Source organism: Eleginops maclovinus, chromosome 4 (assembly GCF_036324505.1).
Source record: "Eleginops maclovinus isolate JMC-PN-2008 ecotype Puerto Natales chromosome 4, JC_Emac_rtc_rv5, whole genome shotgun sequence".
In the NCBI taxonomy this organism is placed as follows: Eukaryota; Metazoa; Chordata; class Actinopteri; order Perciformes; family Eleginopidae; genus Eleginops; species Eleginops maclovinus.
Window position 1 is genome coordinate 29386447 of NC_086352.1, and position 24585 is coordinate 29411031.

The window sequence follows — 24585 nt, forward strand, 5'->3', positions numbered from 1 at the left end:
ATAATATATATTGATCTTTATGTCAAATTAATGTAATGTAACTCTGTAATCTGATTACTTATTTTTTAAATGGAATTGTTATTGAATACAGTTACCTTTATTTTTCTGTCCTGATTATGTAATCTTGTAACATGTAATCCGTTACTCCCCAAGCATGACTATGAATTACCACTTGTTATAATTATAAGATGTACAGATTGCACTTGATGTTCAGTAAATGTTGATAAATCCAACAAATGTCCACACTGTCAACGGTTCCATCAGTCCTACACGTTTACTGTGTGGTGACAGAACTAGTGTTCCTTAGTTCAAGTAACAGACAGTTTGTTTTAGAAGTAAATTACCGATTGTTCTTCCTGTCTTGGAAGTGCGCGTGTTTGTAGGGGTGGAGGTGGTTGGGTTTATCAAGGACAGACACAGTACAACATGACTGAGGGCATGGAACAGTTATTTCTCCTTCAACTTACAGCAACACATTTGCAAACTATTTCAACTGCTGATCAATTAAGTATTTTTCTTTAAGCAAAAATGGTGAACTTTGCTTTGCAAGTTTTCAATTTTGAAACCTGCAATCAGTCACTATTTTTGGATTTAGGACATTTTGTCAGTCACTTTTCTAAATGTTCTGATATGTTGTAGAAATAATTGATCAGTCATTAATGAATAGATTGTGAAAATAATCTTTAGTTACAGCCCTACTTGACAATAAAGAAGACAACAAGAAATTGTCCGATTTTGCATTTAGGAGTTTGGCATGAAAGGATAAGCAAAATTGCAAAAGATATATGGATATTAAACTTTATCTTTGTGATTTCACTGTCATAGTCATGGTTAAATTCTCCTTTACATCTGGAATTACTTCAAAAATGTGTTGAGCTTATGCTACACCTCTTGCTGTGGATGAATGATTAATAAAAGTTTAAAATATCTCCTGAACAACCTTTTACCGTCATTCCTGTAGAAAGATGATTCATCGTACATTTAATGCAAGGACCCACTTCATCACAAGAACAGACCCAGAACACAGCTGGTACGATGTGTTTGTGTCCTTTTCATAATTAGAACAGCTTGCATGAGGTTTTTTGCCTAAAGCCACACACATGCACATTTCCCTTTTTCCCAGTTTGGCGTCAGGCTAGCCTTAGGGTTGTCTTAGGTGGAGGATGAGGAGTGTGGGGGTGAAGCATAGCAGCTCATCTACTGTGTGTCATCAACTGGTTGCTGTTGTTGGTTCGAGTGGCACGGTTCATTCATGCTGTAACTGATTAGCTCCGTAAGCTAAATGCAACTCAACATATAACATATTTTACTGTAAAAACACTTGTACCTACCAGAAAGAGATTCAACGTGACCACGAAAAACATTAAATGTATACAAAAAGACACACAATGACTACCAAGAGACACAAATAACGTCAAAGAGACAAAACATGACTACAAGAGACACACAATGACCATATCGTGACACAAAGCAACTAAAGAGACTCAAAATGACAGTAAAGACATCGAAATGACTTGAAAGAGATACTAATCTACAAAAACGACCACAAACAATAAACAACAATAAACTTTGACACAAAATGACCATATGGTAACATTTAAAATTTTACTTGAAAGAGATTAAATGGATTTTAAATCCTGATTAAAACATTGATAATTTGAGCAGATTTGTTCCACATAGAAAACAAAGATTGTTAGTTTAAATTAACAATACTTAACTTCAAAAAAGGAGCTAAATGATCACAAAAAAGTAACATTGACACAAAATGACTAAACAGAAACACAAAGTAACTACAAAGAGAAAAAATGAACTACAAAGAGACACAAAACAACTATAAAGTGACACAAAATTAGACTAAAAAACTACAAAAAAAGAACACAACACAAGACACAACGTTTTTATAAAATACAGAGATGCATAACCACTACAAAGACACACAAAGCAACAACAAAAAGAGGACAAACATCTATAAAATATGTAGGTGCCAAGATGCCAAATGTCTCATGCTTCACACAGGTTGGCGCAGTCATTTATAGTGTAAGAATTATACATTATAACTGGCTAATATAACATCAATTGTATGAACCTGCTTTCAAAGGTTAGTGGGTTTGCTAGGAAGTCATCGACCTGTCATAAATGGCTGCTAATTATGAAAACACAGTAACACCTGTTCTCTCTTTATTTCTCTCTGCCAGGTAAGTGTTCTGACTACTCTGGAGAGACGCTTCAACCTCCAGAGCGCCGATGTGGGCGTCATTGCCAGCAGCTTCGAAATCGGCAACCTGGCCCTAATCCTGTTTGTCAGCTATTTTGGCGCCAAGGCCCACAGACCCCGTCTGATTGGTTGCGGCGGGATTGTCATGGCGTTGGGAGCGTTGCTGTCGGCCCTGCCAGAGTTCCTGACGCATCAGTATGAGTACGAGGCCGGAGACTCGTGGCACGCCGAGGACGGCAGGGACGTCTGCTCCAACAACTCCAGGTCAGAAAACCGAGACTCTGGGTTTAAGTGTGGCAACAGAGCCAACACCAACATGATGTACCTTCTGCTGATCGGAGCCCAGGTTCTGCTGGGCATCGGAGCGACACCCGTCCAGCCTTTGGGAGTGTCCTACATCGACGACCATGTCCACAGGAAGGACTCCTCGCTGTATATAGGTGAGTAACACTGAGCTACTGTACAAATGCTGATGGTAAAGTGTGTCTTCATAGTATTTCTTGGTAATAGGAGTTCTAACAGCAATTTTTTAACATTGAATTCTAAATCCTGTATCAAATCATTATGATGTGATACCCACCATGTATGTTGAGTGCACCATGTATGTTGAGTTGTTGGAGGAGCATGGGACACAAGATTTTCATTGCCAACATATACGTTGTATATGCTGTGCATATGACCAATAAACTGAACCTTGAAACCTTGAAACCTTGAAACCTTGTGGTTGCTGAGCTATTTACCCCTGCATAAATATATAGGAAGGAAACGCGTAACAGCCTTAGACATATTCAGAATCAGAGATGTAAAACAGCGTCTTTATTTCACATCGTTATACAAGGTGACTCAATCTCTAACAAGTGTGCTTGTAGAAAAAGGGAGGCTTAATGGCTGCTTGCTGAGAGTAGGATGCATTATATTAATACCACTCTTATGTCTATAGCCGTGCCAACAGGCAGAGAGACTAAAACAGGGGGCAAAGAGCTAGCCATCATGTAAAAACTTGAAAAACCAAATGCCATTTTTATGTTTCTGCTAATGTAAAGACACTCTCCGAACCCACTGGCTATTCTGACGAGGATTAGGATCTTGGGGAAGAGACCAATAATTATGGGGTTCCAGTGTAGCTTGCGGATAACCGGATAACAAGTATCAATAAACAAGACTTCCTCTTCCGCAGGAAATTGTTTCAGTCCGATAATCAGGTTGAGATGTGAGAATGGAGTTTGAGTTGAGAGATGACCGGATTATTTACCTCCATTCGTATACAGATATCTGTTGGCAGAGATAAATTGAAAGATGAATCGATGCTAGCTAGCAGAAGAAATTGCATTTTGGCAATTGTGTTCTGCCTCGTTTGCTCAACTCAAGGACAGTTGACCAGCATTCAACCAAAGTCCACTCCAACGAGATTGGTAGAAACTACTCCCAATACCAAAATCTTGTCCCATGTCAACAGATACTACATTAATATGCAGACATTTCCAAACATAGATTAAGATTAAACAAACTAAATATAATGTTTTTCATGTTAATCTTCACTGAATCATAATTAGTCACGATAAGTTAGACAATGGTTAATGACAGTTGCACCTGCAGCAAAGAGAAAGCAGTGGTTGGGAGTTGAGGCAGGTTTAACGACTGCAGCTATTTTAAGCAATCTGATAAAAAAATGTTTGAGCCTCTTTAGGAGAAATAGCTCCTCTAACAGTCTGAGTTTCAAGACTCCTACCCAGGTTGTTCACCACGGCACATAAACCATCCAAATACTGTGTTTAAACTGTCCCAAAATGTGTGTAAATTGTGAAAAATTCAAAATATTATATGTTTATTTCCCTTTGTCTTCTGTATTGTTTATTTGCATAAAACCCACAACATTTTAATGATTAGGAAACAGATTTTACAAGTATACATTTGAATACATCATGAAAACATTATAATTTACCTTTGCCTAATACTCATTATTAGCCAATAGAGCCCCTTTCCTAGCCCTCATCAAGACATTGTATGCATGTAGATGTGTGTTCCTCTGCCGTTGTCATGATAAGTAAATCACAGAAGGATTGCTGACACCATTCAATAAAATAGGTAAATCTCAAACACGTAAACTTAATGTGTATTGTTGACTGCAATGGACACACACTTCTCAAATACCAAATTATGTATAAAATTGTTTAATTTCATTTAAAGTAAAAAAGAAAGACATTGTAATAGTCAAACTACAAGTGCCCACAATTTAAAAAAAACTATTACTGTCTGTCATTATAGCAGATGAGACCAGCCCAGCCACTTGTTCCTGTGATGCTGCACTGCACAGTATTGACTTTGGTGTGTTCTGCCCAGATAATCAGTTTGGCCAGTGGCTGGAAATATTGCTGGCTATTAAACATGTTAGTTATGTGTGATGGGTCCATCAATACGTGCTATTTTATGCTCTTCTTCGCTGAATGGTTTCTTACACTACCATGTTACTAGCATTTAGTAGATAATGTGGGTATAACGCGGGAAAAGCATGGCGTGTTTTAAGTTAGAAAAGCGATTTTGTAAAATGAAAGAAAATAAATAATTAATCTTTAGACACTAAAAACATTGTTTTTAATGCACTTGATTTATTTAAAGTAAGCATTAAACAATGCTTAATTTGCACAGTGTAAAACTAAAGGTAAACTTATCAATGAATTTATATAATTGCCATTTTGAGTTTTCTCTCATATTCTTACATACATCTCAATTTCCATTTTTACTCTGATCAGTATTCTGATGGATTATACTAGGCGGGGTTTAATCAAACGTCATTCATAGCCTGATTTATGTAACATTTTATTTCTAAAAACGTGGCGAAAATAAATGAGTTCTATGGCTGTTGACAGTCATTTTGTAAAACAAAGAAAATCATAAAACTCTGTCTGTAAAAATACCTTTTACTGTAATATGTCACATTTAAAGTTAAAGTATCATAACATTTGTAAAACAAAAAATAAGGTTAAATATTTCCTGCCTTTTCTTATCGAGGTGCCATTGAGCAATCCGTTTATTCCCATCTTTTACACATGATCAACGGCCAGCAGCAGAGCTGTGCAGTTAAACTTACAGCAGGAACCGAGGGGTCTACATAACACACATTACAGTCCGTCTGCCAACGTTTCCAAGGCAACAGTGAGGAGATAGGCACTAAGGCTTTATGCCATCCCTGTTGGTCTCACCGCTCAGCGACCTGCTGTATCAGTGCTCCATCTGGGGAGATGGACAGAATGAGGAGTATAAATGTATACAATAATGTTTGTTTTGTGTTGAATAATAGATTTATAATAGCTGTGACTGTGAATGGACAGCAGAGGGGAAACACACTGGTCAATCTAAAGAGTTCTATTCACAGCCTTTTTATTGTATACATCTTTAGTAAGTTGGTTTATTTTACATGGCCATCACAGTAGGATAAGACTTGTATCATGCATTCATGCACAAGGACCATATGCACTGTGTTTAGCCTTTGTAGCAACATTTACAAGACCTCTGCTCCGGAGCCTTTAAAGAAGTCCCAGTGCTCTGATTGATTAGCTGGCCGCCTCTGTTCAGACTCAGAATCAGAGATCCTTTATTAGTCCCACAGCGGGGAAATTGAGATTGTTATAGCAAAAGTGACATAGCAGGTAAAAAGAAGCATGCAATAGTAATTGAACAAGCTAACATATTGATATATAGAAGAAAAGCACACATTAGTTATACTACAATAAAAATAAAGACAAATAAGGTAAGTACACATCCATGACTAAAAAGGGTGAGCAGCAACTTCAGCACTTGTGATTGGTCAACCGCTTAGAGATGTCTTTTCCTTCATCACGTACGATGTGTTGGAGAGCTAGCCAATAGAAGAGAGTGTGTTACGTGGTGATGTCACTATGTAAAAGAAGTAAACAAAGGAGTCCAATGGAGGCATTTTAGGCAAACTCCCTCTGGAGGGAACATTGGGATTTTAGCCTTTGCAGACCATTTACATGCACAAAAACCTATAACACAGAACAGGAAAGGGAAACCCCTCAAAAGCATGATGAAGCCTCTTTAATAAATTGTAAAAATGAAAGAAAAATAAATAAATAAAACAAAGCAATGCAATAATTGTATTGGTATTGTCATTATTATCCACAAATCTCCAATCTGTGAGTCTCTTATTATTGCTTTTCACACACATTTGCAAAGTCTACAGCTGGGTAATGACATACAATTGTTGTATTGTAATATATAAATCAACCTCACATTAAACCACAAAGAGCTGATGCTGCAATTAGATGATGCATAGCTTTATTTTATGTTAATGTGTTAGAGCTCTGAGGCTGTCCTTAAAGGAATACTTTAACCCCAAAAGGATCATTTGTATATCAGTTTTTTCCCCAATGTTATCTTGAACTCTTGAAGAAAACATGTTTTTCTTGCATTCTTCCGAAATGAACAAATTCATTTCTTGATGTATTGAAATAAAATGGGTTAAACAAGCGCTAAGTCCAAGTCTCATTCATCCAGTTCAATGCTAAATGCTTCCTATAGTATTTTTGACTGAAACCTTACTAGTTAATACACTTGTTCATAAACAGTACCTGCACGGACAACTGTAAACATGGCCAATTTTCACATAAATGTATCCATACTTTCTAAATTGTTTAAATCTTAAAAACAGCGTTTCTTTAAGCGATCAAGGAGACAAAGGGATTAACAAATTGTCATCTTCTCAGCAGATCATTTCTTTCTTTTTTCTTTTTTTGTTGGCTCATCAATGTTTCCTTATTGTAGGAACAAAGGCACATAAGAATAGAGTACGTAGCTGGCTACCATGTGGCTAGTTGCTCCTCCACAGGCTTCTCTGCTCGTCCTTGGCGAGGTTGCGGTATCTCTGTTTCCGTTTGAGTGCAGACCTATTGCAGGGTGAGAAGGCCTGCGGTTTGTTCTGTGCATGCTTTGATCTGTACATTATCTGTCAGCACAGATGAGGGAGGGGGGAAGGGAAGGAGAGGGATGGACCGAGGATGGAGGAGAGGAAGGAGGGCAAACAAGGCTATCACAGCACACAACATCCCACCCTACCCCCCAGCCTGGCTAGAGCCCAACTCTTACCAGATGCCTCCTGTTAGTCATGTTTTTCTTCATTAGAAAATTGAAAAAGGAATTCACTCCACTTTATTGCTACTAATCCATACGTTTCCCTGTTATAATGTGATAATATTCCATTAGCAGAAAAACACATTTAACATAACTCTAAAATGACCTATTTATTTATCACTTAGAGAGGGGAAACATCCGCCAATACCAATTCATAATTGAAAAATAATGTGGGGATCCACCCTGTGATTAGGATCTGCTCCAAAGTCTAATGGGTTCTTCATAATTATCATTTTGTCTTGACCTGCTCTATATGACGTGTCGTGAGATCATGATTTGACTCTTCGTGAATAAATATAACTTGGCTTGTCTTCCCATAAAATTGGAATTGGACTTTATTCTTACTATCTGTGTTTTTTGTGATTCATCTTTTCTGATTTTTTGAAATGTAATTTAAATTAAACCAATCTAAGAGTTTAAAGCCAACTACGTCAGGCCTGCACTAAATAAATACTGAACCCTAAACTTCAGCAGAACAGAAAGCCTGAACAAAATGTGTGACATTTCGGTCAAGCCAACACTTTTAACATGCTGGTCGTGTTTAGAGGTAAAAGTCAATGGAACACAAAATGACAATCATTGCCTCTTATCTTGGTAATCCTTCGTATGGTGATCGACCAATGTACTCTTGCATGATATTGATAGCAACAAAGAATGTTGACTTTGATTTCAGTTTTGGAGTCAGGAGTGCTTGTAAGTATGGATCTGATTGTGTCTGTTTATGTTATGTATGTGATGGAAGGGATCTGACAGTCCAGTCAGTCAACCAAAGATTTCCCTTTGCTTGCTCCTAAAAAAAAACCACTTGGCCGTTTAGATTAGTTTGGAAATGTGCAAACAACGTGTTTTTGACTTGATTTTGATTTAGTATCATGGCCTCTGTTCTATATCTCTGTGGCGACCTTTGCCAGTCCATGAGGAATTGTCTCTTTTGTAACATCCCCTAAGCGTCTTCATTTGACACCTTCAGATGATTCGTTTCTCTGCAACACCTCCTCTCAGTTTTTATCGGGACAATCCAGGCATATGGCATCGATGGCCATGGTAACCTCCTACAATGTGATGGCTACGTTGTCTGCTGTGGCTCCGTAATTAAATGGATCCCGGTCTTTCTACACCCCATGTGTGATAGGTGACCCTTAGTATTTCTGCTGCTTCCATTACTCCCATCTAAACGTGGTGGTGTCGTTTGACAAGCTTGACGTGTGAAGACAATAACATTGTACAAAAGCCCTGAATAATGCAGCGTGACAGAGAAGCATTTAGGAGTTGTTTAGCAAACATCTAACCAAATGATTAAATATTAAAGCAGCAGCCCTCAACGGGGCTCACTAACAAACCAGGAGAGGTTGCTCTGCTGTGGCTACATCTTCACCCCACAGAATCAATACGCCTGAATGAGAGATTGAAAATACTTGAATACTGAAAAGCAACCAGGAAACACTTACCAATTGTCACGGCACATTCCCCAGCATGCACTTGTATGTCTTGTAGATGGTTCTCAAATGTTAAGAAGGCTTTCACATAGTGTGTTACTTCTCTCTATGTGTTTTCCTCTATGTTAGGCCTAATTGGTTTGAACAAAAACAAACTAAGACAATCACTTTTTCAGTTAGCTAGCCATCAGATTATTGGGCCTCCTGGCAGACGAGAGGGAAACAAACTAGAGACTAAGATATTGCTTGTGCAGCAGTGATACACTGCAGCACAAGCAATAAAGAGTGGGATCTGTGTGTCCAGAGTCTACAGCCATGCCTCTTAGGGGCACAGCAGCAGTGCTTTGATCTAAATGCTAACATCAGCATGCTAACAAGAGCACAAAGACACTGTTACCTTGTTGATGTTAAGCAGCTATAATGTTTACAGCATTTACTCCCTTAGTTTAGCATGATAACATGCTAGCATTTTCTAAAATATATATATTATGTCAATATCTGTTATGACAGTTCCCAAATATATCTTTATTTGAGATCAAAGTTGTTTCACAGAATTATAAGGTCTATGGTGGATAGATTTGGAAATGAGAATATTAAAATTAGAATATCATTGAAGATGCTAACATATGAAACATAATGTAACACACAGTGTTCAAGAAGGAACACTGATAATTGTGTCACATTTTAGGATCCAGTTTATATAGTTTTATATCAAAATGTGTTATACATAACTTTTTTTAAGCCCCCTACCCGATCTTTTATTTGTTAAAATCTTGTTATTGTTTTATACTTTATCTGTAGAACATATCTGTGTTTTAATAATTGTGTACACATGCAGTGTATATACTGTACAAAATAACCTAATAATACTTAGAGAAACAAAAAACTATTTGCTAAAGAAATCAGGAGGATGCAGGTTTGGACAAATTGTGACTTAATAATATTAAAAAAATTAAGACAATCACAAAACCACATTCAACTTTAAACTGTGTGGAACTTGAAAACCAAATTTCTTGGTCCATCCAAATGTTGGGATTTTTCAGTAGGAACCATAATGTTAGACTGTCTGATCGACCAATAAGATCCAAGCCGCTCTTTCGTGTTGTTGTCCATACATTTCGTATCCACCACATTAAAACTACAGTATGACCATGTATTTAATATTTAAAGTCTTGACCTGTGGTTTATAGGACCAGCAATGGCTTCCCACAGAAAGACTAAGCTTCTCCTGAGCTCTGTTGACTACAGGATAATGTCCGACCCGGATTGTAATTGGATTATTGATTGCTGTCTACTGCTTGACTGATACCCCAGACGAAGGCAACTAATCCTCCTATCTATTGTATCGCTCACAGAGCCTCCAACGGAAAAGCAGCTATTCAATTACAGTGTTCATGCCCTGTGCCTTTTTTATTTTTTTTACAATAATGTAGCCCCAAATAGTTTCTGCTTTACATCCTAATGAGGTTCAGTATGTGCTGCTGTGTAAATGTTTGTTCCTCGCTAATGGAAGATGTAAATCTCTTGCTATACGGCATGCAGTCCATCTATGTGAGCTCCACAGTAACACTACTGTGTATGGACTCATTAGGCTACTCAAATGCCTCCACTCGTTCTCGGTGTCACATTTGTCTGCCTTATCAGAAAAGCAACATTTCTCATTCAAAATTGCCCTTTGAAGTCAAAATGAAGCTTCACAACAAATCTTGGGACACGTTTATTGTTAGCATCATGCTCTGCAGGGATGGATTCTTTCTAAGTAACATACTTTTGCTAGCTTCCTAAATTTACCAACCCTAGCTTTGATAACAATACCTACACAACTAATGACATTCCCAGCTGTACTTTGTGTCTTGTGCTAATTATAAATGTTAGGCAAGTTAAAGTCATTTTATTTATAGCACATTTCAGACACAAGGGCAATTCAAAGTGCTTTTCATAAGCTTTATTATAAAACAAATGAAAAGGAGCAAAAGACAAATCATATAAGACAGAGAAAATAGATCAACTAAAGCAGGTTCTGCAAGAGGTGCAGAAGTATATTATAACATATTAAAATTACCCCGGGAGAAGCACTTAAAATCAAATACAGCAAACTAACACACTTAGGCAGTGATCCTGCTAAACTTAATTATGTTAGCATTGTCATTGTGAGCATGCTGACGTTAGCATTTTGCTCAATGGGCAGCACAACCTAAGTACAGCGTTTCAGAGACTTCCAGTTTACGATCATATTACTTTTTCTAACACTGGTTTAAAGGAAGTACCTCAGACTATGCTGCACAACAACAGGGATCTTTCATGTCTGCAGAAAATGGCAGCAACTGACAGTGCAGGAGTGTAAAGTACAACAGCCTATAGCGCATAGTAAACAGTGAGTCCGGTGCCAGAGGGGTCCAGCTCTGCAGCCGCTGGGTCAGCTCCTCTCTCCCTTCCTCATATCTTAGCCCCTATTCATCGCTGTAATGCGTGTAATGAAGCGCTGCGAGGCTGAGAGTCCACTGCAGCAAAAATGTTTTTACTCCAGTGGAGTTATTACTCTTCCTCTGTAGGACAGCACAGGAAGGAAACGGACGCTGAATCAGCACACACTGTCTGTTCCGACCGGCCCAGGTTGTTTTATGTGTGCACCTTTTAAGAGCACCTTTGCCAAGATACAAACTGCCAGTGATTGAACCGTGCCATAATGTGAGTCTGAGTGAGAAATTATTCATGCGCTGGCAGTGTGAGCAGGTGGAGGAGCCCTGTCTCATACAGGATGACCTTGCCTCTGCTGCATTCATTGCAGCTGGATACAAAACTCATGGCCTTTATCATCATGTTTGGCTAAGATACTGTAAATTAGCCTCATGCAGCAGCAGTGTTTTTTTCTCAAAGAGTAAACCAAGAAAAGTCGACTACAGATGCACTGAACGTCTTACGCTGGATTTTTTCATTATAAGCAATGGTACAATATATGTATATAAGTACACGTAAACAAAGTCATTTTCTGGAGCGTATATTGGACAATACCATGAATTCAAAAGCTCACTGTCAAGATTTCTCAAACCTCGATAATAATACAATGAGACTAAAACAATTATCTACATGTTTAATAATGTTTAAATATGTTTAACTGTATATCAGGGCAAGTCAGCGCTACAGATGATTATTTTATATCAAACTGTAAAACGCGCCCTCTTCCAGTTCAGGACCAAGCTATATTTTTGTTGTGATATTGTTAAAGAACGTTTATCTTGACAGAAAAGGTTTCACAGTTTTACTTTTCTTTGCAAACTGGAGATGATGCTTCATTTTTTATCTTAACAAAATATTTAGTAAATCTTGAGTCTTCACTGCAGCTGATGCCTTTCATAAATCCCCCCCCCCCCCCCCCCTTATTTATAAAGGTTAAGGCTTACGGGTGATTCCGCTTATCAAAGGGAGCATTTTAACAATCGTGTGTTTTCAGTCAGATCGCACTTTGAAGTCAATTTCAACTTGAATTCCATGTTTTGATAAATGGGTTCAACAGCTACAATGCGAACTAAAAGTCTATGTAAATTTAAATCGTCTCAATGGATTTAAGGAAAAGAAACCAACTAATAAATGTTACATTTCTGAACCAATTACGTAAAAAGTAAAAATTGGAAGAATTATATTAACACTAAAAACCTTTTTTTATAAAAATATTTTAGTTCTTCTTCCACCACTGCCTGTGTTTAATATGGACCTCACATAGTTCTTAATGTGACTCTACTTTCGGGAGCGCTTGTTCTTTTGAAAATAAAATAAAATTAACATGCTCACATATAGTACTCCATAGTATTTGATTACATGTACTTTATTCATCTCCACTTAAATTAGTTTATTTTGATATTCCTAAATGGTTTTACATTCCTTACATTGAAAAATCAAACCATCTGTGTACTATGAAAACCATTTTTTATAGTGAGAAAAAGACAAGATGTTATAGTGAATACGAAGAGAAATATATATATACATTATTATAATCACTTAGCTATACAATCTCAGCGTAGGAGGAGCTGTCAAATCCTGTGCAAGCTCTCAGCTTAAGTGGAGTGTCTCTACCTGCCATCTCCAAATGACTTTCAGACGGGCTGCCACAGTTTAACATGGATATACGTCTAAAGCTCTTACACCTTCCCCGTGTCTGTAGCTTAATAAATGATTCTATGAATTGTCATTTTTCATTTTCACTTCCAGTTATTTCCAGTCATCATGTGACGCAGAGTTACAGTGGCACAGAGGAAGAACATTAAACTAATCTTGCTTTAGTTTTTTTGAATTACCATACTTGACCTTTATTCTGTACCTGTGCTCGTTGCAACAGCCTCCAGACACAGCAGGTAGAAAATAGAGTCATAGGAGGATACAGCTGATTTTTTTGCATAGCAACATCGGAAATCCATTAGTGTTCGGTCTGGGAATATTTCATAGTGCACGGTGTCTCCAGGGAAGAGCCTGCAGGGCTGAAACAGCCCACAGCGTGTGTCTGCGATGGGTGTCAAATTTAATTCCCCCATGTCAACCAACACTCCTCTGCCCTTTTAAACCTTTTGAAATTACCTTTTTAAATAGACTTTCCTTTTGTTCTATTGGCTACTTACAATCACTAGTTACATATGTAGTCCCAAAATAATGAGGATATGATAGAGGATTTTTAGAAAGACTAATATTTTGGTCTTACTTCTCTGCTATAACTTTATAGTATATGGACACAGCTTTTTTTCTAATGAGTTAGGACACTGTGTATTTATGTATGTTAAATGACCTTGTGTACTCGTGGGTTCATACGTTAGAAGGGAACAGATAGTCCTACAAAATGGGAAGGCTTAGTTTTGCAGATAGTTACCAAATTGGATGTTTGCTTATTTTTCTAACAGCGTTGGAGACACATGAGGATATATAAAGAAAGGTCATTCTTCATAAAGGTCCTCATCACTGCATAACAGACTTTAATGCTGTGCGCTGTGACCCTCTCTGCAGAGGGCTTTGCTTTAAAAAATACATAAAGTCAATCTTAATATAGCAGATATTCACCAACACCTGATGAGACTGTTATGAAATAAGTGTTTCAGTTTAAATAGGACATATTTAGCTAATTTTCAAATTTATATTTGTATTTTCTTCCTTTATTGTGACATGTTTACCTGCTTTAATGTTCAAAAAGCTCTTTATTTTTCTCCTACTGCCTGTGCTGCGGCACCAGAGCCCGGTCTGCTCTGATTGGTTAGCTTGTCGGCTCTGTTGTGATTGGTCAACCGCTTAGAGTGGTCCCGCCCTTTGCCTATCACGTTCAATGTGTTGGAGTGCTAGCCAATAGAAGTCGTGTGTTTATATTGTGATGTTATTGAAGTAAATAAAGGCGTCCGATGGAGGTTTGAGACAGAGCCTTTGCAGACCATTTACATGCACAAAAACCTAAATAACATAATAGAGAAGAGGGAAAACCCCCCAAAACATATTAGTGCCCCTTTAACAGTGTTTTCTTTCTCAGAATGCATCCAGTAGTCCATCTTGTTTTAGAAAGGTTGGTCCTACATACATTTTTTATCATTCTCTTCTCCTCCGTATACAGCTCTCATCTACCACAGCTACACACTGATGCAGAACTGCAATTATAGCAAAGTCAATGAATCCAAAAGGATTTACATTCTGCCTCTGATGAACAAACAAAGGTTAAACCAATCTTTTGAAAACTAACCTCAAAGGCATTGATTTTTTCATGAGAAATGTATTTACCAATGTGCGCACATCATAACTCCTAAGTTGTTGCCGTTGTTTGCACTCTTTTTCTTAATGTGTAATAAGCTTTATTTCATCAGCACAAATGTCTGTCATACCTTGACAGCTAGTGATAACATTTTAGAGGGGTGCTAAAATGTTCTATTATTTTAGCAGACTAATCAAGTAAAGATATGGCACTACCCAATCTTACCACTGCAGTGTCAAATTACACTGCCTGGCCAAAAAAAAGGTCACACACTAATATTGGTTGGACCGCCTTTAGCTTTGATTACGGCACGCAGTCGCTGTGGCATCATTTCCACAAGCTTCTGCAATGTCACAACATTTATTTCTGTCTTACATTAATTTTTTGCCAAGATCTTGTACTGATGACGGGAGATTCGGACCACTGCCCAAAGTCTTCTCCAGCACATCCCAAAGATTCTCTATCGGGTTCAGGTCTGGACTCTGTGGTGGCCAATCCATGTGTCAAAATGATGTCTCATGCTCCCTGAACCACTCTTTCACAATTTGAGCCCGATGGATCCTGGCATTGTCATCTTGGAACATGCCCGTGCCATCAGGGAAGAAAACATCCATTGATGGAATAACCTGGTCATTCAGTATATTCAGGTAGTCAGCTGACCTCATTCTTTGGGCACATAACGTTGCTGAACCTAGACCAGACCAACTGCAGCAACCCCAGATCATAGCACTGCCCCCCAACAGGCTTGTGACCCTTTTTCTGGCTGGGCAGTGTGTTCCCTTATTGGTTTTACATTTCAAAAATAGTAACTGAATGTCATAATCCATTAAACATTTCTAAAATTCTGTTAAACCAGTCCATTTGAAATGCATTATAAAGAAAAATAACAACACAATTATTTTGTATTTTACATCATTTAAACAGAATTCCATTACTTTCATTTGTTAGACTGTTTTAAAGCAAAGCAGGATTTCACATACAATAAATATATCTTGGCATTTTGGTGACAAAATATAAAAAGGAAATATTACAGAAAATATAAATAATTTGACATTTATCTGTTTTTGTAAAAGGGAACACTACACTTTTGTGAAGGAATGTGCAAGATATTGAGCAGGTGATGTGCCAAGAATTAACACCATGACTTTCACAGCCTTAAAAATGCAGTATCGGAAGAGAACAATAAGATACTAATAAAGTTTTACTGCATGACTATTGTACCACATTCTTCTACTGCCATGAGCACTCAGTGGTGTCTCTGAGGAAACGGCCTTATATTTCCAGACCACAGACTGGCATCCGTCCTGAATGCTTCTCCTGATGGTGTCCAGCAGCTGTTGCTACACCATCATGAGCACTCTGTCTTTTCTCACGGCAAAACAAAGCTTACCGCTAATTCTCCGTCATCAGCTGTTTCACTCCAGAGGCCACTCCAGGCTCTATCCTCAAGTTTGGGTCACAGTTAAGCTAGGTTGTGTTTACAATAATATATGTTTTATTTAATTTATATATTTCTTTCAGTTTTTATTCTAGGATGAATTATATTCAGATATGTGTGGTCTCAAAGGGATACATTGTAAAAAATCATACAGTATATAGCCCCATTCTGTTGTCTTTATTTGTCCTATATACTTTGCTTAATGATCAAATATCTGCAAAACCAATGACACTGAGATTCCAATTGGGCTGTCTAATGCTAATTTGTTTAGTTATAGCAAGCTAAAATGCTGAATTCATTAATTAACCTGATAAATGTTAGCAATTTAGCATTATTATTGCAAGCAAATGAGCATTTAGCTCAAAGCACCAAGGTACTGCAGCACTTGTGTCTTATAAAGAAACTTCGCCAGGTAACTGAACAACGTGATTTCTGGTTTTGTACTATAACAGTCGTTTTTATAATATCATGGTTTGTTTGGGTTTTAAACAGACCCCTTAAACAGCGTGCAATTGTGGTAGCAGAGCAAAGAACTTAAATAATATTTCATATACATTTAAAATGTGTAAACATTTTTTGTTTATAAATACAAATGAGCAAAGCAAAATGATAGATCCCTAAAATAAAATAAGATTTTACAAAGGAGGCTTTATAATGGTATCAGGGCCAAAGCAAAACAAATCGTAGTTGTTGTGTTAAGGAACAAAACTGTTTTGCAATTATAAGGACCTGATAGTAACAGGTTTCACAGGCTTATCGTGTGACTGATACACTCATGTTAAACGGCCTGTCAAATATCAAATCGCTTTGAGACATTCACCCATTATTCATACAGAGCAGTGCCAATTGCTCTAGGGAATCTAACATTCACACACTCACAGAGCGTTGGCCAACTCTTGCCCAAGGATACATTGACATGTTGATTGTACGGGCTGGGACCGAACCAACAACCTTCTGCTTGAAAGACGACCGCACTCCCTCGCAGCCATAGTCACACTATATCAATAACTTTAGTAATTGATAATGTTGTGACATTTCTGTCAAATCCACCTTTAAGCATATGAAAGACTTACATTACATTTCCTTTATTTTTAATTTTTAAACTTCACCAGTAATAAACACTTAAAAGCATAAACAGAGAAGAGAAAAAAAAAAGAACATCAGACAGAAAATACATCACCATATTTTTTCGTCATTTTGCCTCCCAGGGCTTCCGTAGATTTCAATTGGCATCGAATAATCAACAAAGCTGGTTGGAACCATTTTCTCTCTCTGGCTTATACTATGGAGATTTTATCTTTGGAAATGCATTGATAAGAACGCCCAAAAATAAAGCTGCCGTTCCGCTCTCAGATTTATCCCCAGTGATAAACCCAGCTCCAATCATTTCATCCCTCAGACAAAACTGAGTGTCCTGCTGATGGAACGAGAGGGACAGGGGCAGGGGGCAGCCTCCTCTGCTCCGGGCTCTTTATTAGCAGTCAGGCTTCTATTGTTCCACTTACCACCAGCATGGATAACTGAGTTTCAGCAACACGCACACACACCTTTCTGCATAGTCTGCTGCTGCTTACTGGAAAGCTCTTAGCCTCTGGTTCCCCACTGCTCTTACACTAAGAACCCATTTCCTGTTGCTGATTTATGATCCCGCTGCTGGATAATCTAGTTTTAGATCAATTACACTGCGCAACCTGTGAGCCGCATATTACAGTGACCGTGAATAACTCTCTCCTGGGAGACATCGCATGAAATGTAAAGTCCCTTGGCATGAACTCAAACTTTTTCTTGAATAGAACTTCAGTCTCCGTTTGATGGGAAGCTCTACGTTACCACATATTTAATAACACGTATGAGACCATTTTCAGGTCTAATACAATGCTGCCCTCTGCTGAAACATGAGGGGAAATGTACCTGATGTTTCAATTATTTGGCTTTATTCTGGATACATGCATTTATATTGCACCGCTCTTTTACCTCCATACCAGCTATGGGAGAAGTACCAGAGAGTAGAAATACTTTGTTAGTAATACAAGTCCTGCATTCAAAATGTTACTCAAGTAAAAGTATTAGTATCAAAATATATTTAAAGTAAAAGTAGTCATTGTTTGATTGGTCCATTTCAGAATAATATCTCTGATATGTTTGATAATTATTGATCATTAAAGTGTTCTCAGAGCTGGTAAAGGTGCAGCTAGTTTTAATGGCTTTGTATACTGCAGGGTAGCTGCGGAATTTACTGCAGGTGAACTAAAGTCTGATTTAAGGGCTGATTATATTTACCATCATTAATCCAGATCTGCAGAGTAACTAGGTATTGAATAAATGTAATAGAGTAAAAGTACAAGATTTAACTCAGAATTTTAGTGGAGTAGAAGTACAAAGTAAGATAAAATAATATTTTTAAAAAGTACCTCAACATTGTACTTAAGTACAGTACTTGAGTAAATGTACTTAGTTACTTCCCTCCTCTGATCTTCACATACTGTAATCTGCTGTGTGGAATTCAGGAAATACATATAAATAATCAGAAATCTAATTTTAATTCTTGAAAAAAGAGCTATATATATGTATATATATAAAGCTGGATATCAGGAACCAACCAAAGTATTTTTTGGAAATTTGCATGACCTTACATTTAGAAATTCAGTGCACTTTTAACCGGTTAACAGGTTCTTAATTTATTTTATAGCTTGTTTGAAGGTCAGTGATTCCTTCCACGCCTCTGTATTGTCCACCAAATCTGGGATTTATTGTTGTCTACTATTATTTTTGTAAATGACGAGGAAGAGAATACTGATGTTGTATCGATGATTGTATGGACCTGCAAATCAGAATAAAGAGAGAATTTCCCCCCAAATATTTAAAAGTGTATTTTACTTACTAGATTTACAACACAATCATAATAACAAATATATATGAGGTGTGAAAAACTACAAGTTATTTTTTGTTTGGGACTTTTTAGAAATATATAATATTCATATATCCTAAATTGTGACTCTTATTTTATATTGTTTACATATAACGAGCATATAACAGTGGTCAGTCACTATTTCAAAAATAGTGACTTCAATAAATTAAACTGTGTCATAACAGTGGACCATCGCTCATATTAGAAGTATTCTTTCAACTGTACAACTTAACTAAGCTAAAAGCTATCTTAAAATACTTCAATATACTGTACATCTGTTCAAATGTATTTCAACTGCATATTTCATGTTATCCCTCATCCTCAATAACTGCTCTGTCTTGCAGGTATTTTATTTTCCACATTAGTGTTCGGCCCAGCCTGTGGCTTCATCTTAGGTTCTGTCTGTACCAAAGTCTACGTTGATGCTGTCTTCATCGACACCAGTAAGTCTTCAAATAAATCTTTTAATTTGTTAATGTTCCTTGCAATACTTAAGTTTCTCAAGATCTTAAGTAGGAAATTAAGTAAACCAAATGATTGAACTGCAATTTATTTACATACATTTATAAATTAAAATGGCATCTTATGACTAGGGCTGTCAATGTTGATGTCAACATGATGGCGCAACATGATTTTCGCTTACGAAGCCAAGTCCCTACAGACTGAACTATCCATTACAAAACAGCTGTTGACACTGTAGGAACAGATAGTATAGAAACAGCAACAACAAAATGTTTAATATCATTGTGCTTATCGCCTTTTTTAATCAATGGACACCACTGCCGATGACATAACATCCATCCATTGTGCAAATGTCCCTCCCTCTCGTGCAGGTAAGCTGGACATCACCCCGGATGACCCTCGCTGGATCGGGGCGTGGTGGGGCGGCTTCCTCCTCTGCGGTGCCTTACTCTTCCTGTCGGCCCTCTTCATGTTCGGCTTCCCCCAGGCGCTGGGCGAGCCGGACATGGACAGCGGGGGGGAGAGTGAGCAGGCCATGCTGCCTCCCTCCCTGAGCATGGAGTACCAGGGTTCCAAACCCAATGGGGCCATTCACGGCTTCGACATGAACAGCGGCCTCACAGTGTGTGAGCATCTGAGAGGTGAGTGGGGAGAGACTGAGGAAGACATAACATTAACTCATCTGTTTACCGTATATTTATATAATGAGCAGTATATAATTCCCCAGTACTGTATTTAATTTGAATTTAACATTCAGTTTCATCTTGTTATATTTTAAATAGTACCAATTCCTGAATTTACTTGCAATATTGTGTCACTCCACTATTTTTCTTTTTATGTCACAGGTATATTGTGCGTACTGTATGTTGCATGGTTGCAGAAGCCGGGGACTTTTCATTGCCAACAAATTTGTGTAACTATTGTGTAAATAGCAAAAATCCGGATCAGAACTGATTGGGTTTCGTGGCAGTTGTTCCATTTTAAAATGAAATATAAATGAAAAAAATACTTATAAAAAAGAATGTGCATAAAATCATAAAATTAAATAAAACAAGATATTAAAAATGTCTTCCTTTTTACTCAAGCTACTCCTATGACTGACCAGCAACTCATAGAAAATCCAATAACCTTTAAATCTTTAAAAAAAGATTAGGTTAATGAAAAATCTCAGATATGATAATTCCCTTTTCTCCTTTTTCTCTTCATAATTCACCCAGTAATACCACGGGTGACGCGACACCTTCTCTCCAACCCGGTGTTCAGCTGCATCACGCTGGCAGCCTGCATGGAGATCGCTGTGGTTGCGGGCTTTGCTGCCTTCCTGGGAAAATACCTGGAGCAGCAGTTCAACCTGACCACCTCCTCGGCCAATCAGCTGCTAGGTAGGCAGGTCATAATCTGAGATCGAAGATGATGGAGAAATGTTTTAAAAGTCAAATTAAATAAATAACATTTGTGAAAACAGAAACTTTCTCTCAGGAAAATGCTAGTAAAATGGGAAACTAATCCATGTCCCTCCCTCCCCAGGTATGACAGCCATCCCCTGTGCCTGTCTTGGTATCTTCCTCGGGGGGCTGCTGGTGAAGAAGCTGAACCTGTCGGCCCTGGGCGCTGTCCGCATGGCCATGATGGTCAACCTGGTGTCCACCGCCTGCTACGTCTCTTTCCTCTTCCTGGGCTGTGACACCGGACCTGTCGCTGGGGTTACTGTAGCCTATGGCAACGAGTAAGCAGTGGAAACCTACTGAGATTTTTTTATAGAAAGATATTGTTTCTAGGGAACCTCTGAGAGGAAGAAGACAGCACACCTTGTGCATGGACCAATTAAAACTCTCCTTAGAGAAAAAAAACAAACTAGAAAATGATTCCGGCAGAACTTTTTTAACCCACTAGTTCAAAAGACATTTATTTTTATTTCAATGAATAAGGAAAAATTATCTCAATAAATTTTTTTGTACCTGATATTGAGAAATAACAATTTAGGAAAATTGCAAAAATGCACTTCAAACATGATTGATACAAAAAATGTGCTTAAAACAAAGTGGGGATTTAACTATGTAGCTATGTGTTGTATCTGTTCATGTGTAAATGAATACCTTTTGGGCATTATTCAGAATTCAAGTCTTGTATAAAGGACCAAACAACTTACATTCTTGCTTCAATAAGCACTGCACTTGAAGCGCTGAAACCTTGAAGTTCATACGCACTTCACTGACATAAGTATTTGCTTTTACATCCCTGGTTACTTTATGATGTTAGGATTTAATGGTTGAATATTCGGAACATAGCCTTTAAATATTTAAGTGAAGATTTCAGCCAAGGCCATACATTTCGAGAAGCTAAAGGTCCCTTATTGTGATAAAGGAATTTGACGTGTGTTTCTTGATTTTTTTAGCAGCTTTAAGTGATACGTCAGCATATCAAAATGCTCAATCCACACCAAGCAAAGCAAATTACAATCGGCCTAAAGTGGTGGCTAAAAGTGGAAAAGTGCAATGTTAAATATAGTTAGTTTATCATTTGCAAAGTCAAGTGTAGATTTTCACGAAAGTCCTGTGGTTGTTTCAATTTGATATAAACATCATGATGGATATATAAAATTAGATTAGAATATGCGGCAGTGCCAGAAAATATATATAAAGTAAAATATAGACTAAACATAAACAAACAGTAAATATATGCATAATATCAGCAGTAGACAAATAATATAAACAGTAGCTCTATCGAATACACCTTATAAATGTACAGAATACCTTTAAATTGTAACAATAAAATGTAACAAATACATATTTTTGCTCTCTAACCTGACCTTTTGACCTTAACCTCTTCTTCAGGACATTGCGGTCCTGGCAGCGACCTGAGTCAGCGTGCATCAACAACTGTAACTGCTACACAGCGTCAGTGAGCCCCGTCTGTGGCTCCAACGGAGTCACCTACCTCTCAGCCTGCTTCGCCGGCTGCACCAAACCAGTGAGTGAAGGGACTGGAATGAGCTGTGTCACCACCCCCTTAAACACCGGAGATATTTACATTACGACAGAGACAGGAAGCATTCGACCAGTGCAGTGATTCTCTATAACAGTATTTTGATCTCTTTCCTCATCTTTGTGTCAGAACCTGACCAGCTGCACATGTATATCCAGCTTGAGTGAAGAGGCGGTGGCTCTGCCGGGGAAGTGTCCCAGTCCAGGCTGTCAGCAGGCCTTCCTCACCTTCCTGTGTGTGATCTGTGTGTGCAGCATGATCGGCGCCATGGCCCAGACCCCCTCTGTCATCATCCTCATCAGGTGAGGAGTCCTGTTGCTATTCATAAACCACCCCAAGAGGGAGCTGTTGACATGTGTGGCTGCTCAAAGGGACACGAAGGGAGTCACTTTGGCACAGACAGTGGTAGAAAATAACAAAGTACAGTTGCTCAAGTATTGTATTAAGTACTATTTGACATACTTTTACTTTATTTATTATCTTAGGCTTCTTTATACTTCTACACTACAACATTTTTTATGCAAAAATTGTACTTTTTACTCTTTTCATTTGGACATTATTTTAAGATCCTAGTATTTCTATTTTTAATTTGAATAATCCTAGAACTTCTCCCACCGCAGAAAGTAGTGGAAATAAATAATTATATTTACCTGTAGTACTGTATTTGAGTAGAGTTTTGAGTAACTTACTTAAGTATTTACATGTTATGCTCTTGTCTAATTCTTAGAATTATTACTTTTAACTCTATTAAAACATTTGTATAACTTTAGGTATTATTTTCATCTAGATTAAGATGGCTCTTGATGAAAGCTATATGGATATAGATATAATTAACTAATAAAACAATACTTATATTATAATAGGTTTTGATATTGGAAGCCGCTTATAAATCAAATTAAATTAGCCACATTTTTTTGATGAGCCAGCATTATGATGGTGATTATAAAATGGGCTAATCTGTACTTTTACTTGTAAAACTGTTTATTTCTTATTAGCATTGCTATTTTACCTGATTAAACTGCTTATTTCTTATAGACAAGAATAAACTGGCTAGTTTTTCAGTTATTTCAGCAGTACAAATCATTTTTGCTAATTTCTTTCCCATCTGTCTTTGTTTTCAGAACTGTAAGTCCAGAGCTGAAGTCTTATGCCCTTGGAGTTCTGTTCCTACTGCTGAGACTGATAGGTAATGCCTTTATTATATTTACATTCTGTTGAGTTAGAGATATCAGTTGCAGATAAGAAAAGGCTAATATATATTCTTAGTATGATACTATATGTAGAATTAGATTCCAGTTGTGGCTGAATAGAATGGTTTCTGGCTTGTGTGATTTACACATTTCCCATAACTCCAGAGCGTTGTCAAATACAATAGTCAGAATTCAATAAGAAAATACAGATTCGAAAATTACATTTTTTTGTATCCAGAAAAATATCTTGTTAACTTTAATATGACGTCTTGAATGAAAGCTAATAGACCGATGTGTTCTCAGTTTCTACTATGCAATACAATATAATTCCACGCTAAAACTGCTTCAACACTTACCTTGAAGCGTTGAAACCTTAAAGTAATGTTATGCACTTGACTGGCAGAAATATTTGCATTCCTCCGGTTGCTTTGTGCCGTTTTGTTCTTGATGGCTGAATATTGGGCATAAGCTCTCCAGAAGGGCTCTCAGAGAGTGCATACTTCTTTCAAGGTCAAACATGCTGGAACACATTTCGAGGTGCATTTAAAGCAGCTGTTATGGAAACACTGTTAAAATATCAAATGCTCAATCCAGGAAAAGCAAACTATTTCATAATTGGCTTGTGTTTTAAAGCGCCATATGTGTTTGCTATAACTAAAGAAGCGTTGTAACGAATGCAGTTCAGTTACCATCTCTATGCAAAGTCAAAATGCTGCGAAAGTGTGAAAAAAAACAATAAAAAAATCAGTGAACTTTGGTTTAAAAAAAAGTCTTTAGGCTGTTTCCATGTGCGGTACAGTGAACATCATTGTAGATGTAACAAAAAATTTGCTTCAAATTGTGTTTGGGTTTGTGGCGAATAGCCTTTCAAATTCATTTTCATTGCTGTCATAAAAAAAGATTGAAGCGTTCAAATCGGGGAATTTTCTTTAAACAAGCCCTATTAAACATTTTTGGGGGTTTTCCCTTTCCTGTAGTGTGTTATATTGGTTTCTGTGCATGTAAATGGTCTCCCCCCTAACACATTTTAAGTGATAGGCTAAGGGGCGGTACATCTCTAATCGGTTGATCAATCTTAACAGAGCCG

The 24585-nt window shown here is 37.5% G+C and overlaps 1 protein-coding gene across 1 annotated transcript in view; it reads left to right on the forward strand.

Annotated features, from left to right (window-relative positions):
- The window catches only part of LOC134862590 (solute carrier organic anion transporter family member 3A1-like), a 33763-nt gene that overhangs the window by 3799 nt on the left and 5379 nt on the right, over positions 1 to 24585 (forward strand). The window contains exons 2-9 of the mRNA XM_063880591.1: positions 2196 to 2655; positions 19206 to 19304; positions 19695 to 19964; positions 20541 to 20705; positions 20851 to 21049; positions 22158 to 22293; positions 22438 to 22610; positions 23430 to 23494. Coding sequence (XP_063736661.1) covers positions 2196 to 2655; positions 19206 to 19304; positions 19695 to 19964; positions 20541 to 20705; positions 20851 to 21049; positions 22158 to 22293; positions 22438 to 22610; positions 23430 to 23494 — 1567 coding nt within the window. The remainder of the gene's footprint in view (positions 1 to 2195; positions 2656 to 19205; positions 19305 to 19694; positions 19965 to 20540; positions 20706 to 20850; positions 21050 to 22157; positions 22294 to 22437; positions 22611 to 23429; positions 23495 to 24585) is intronic.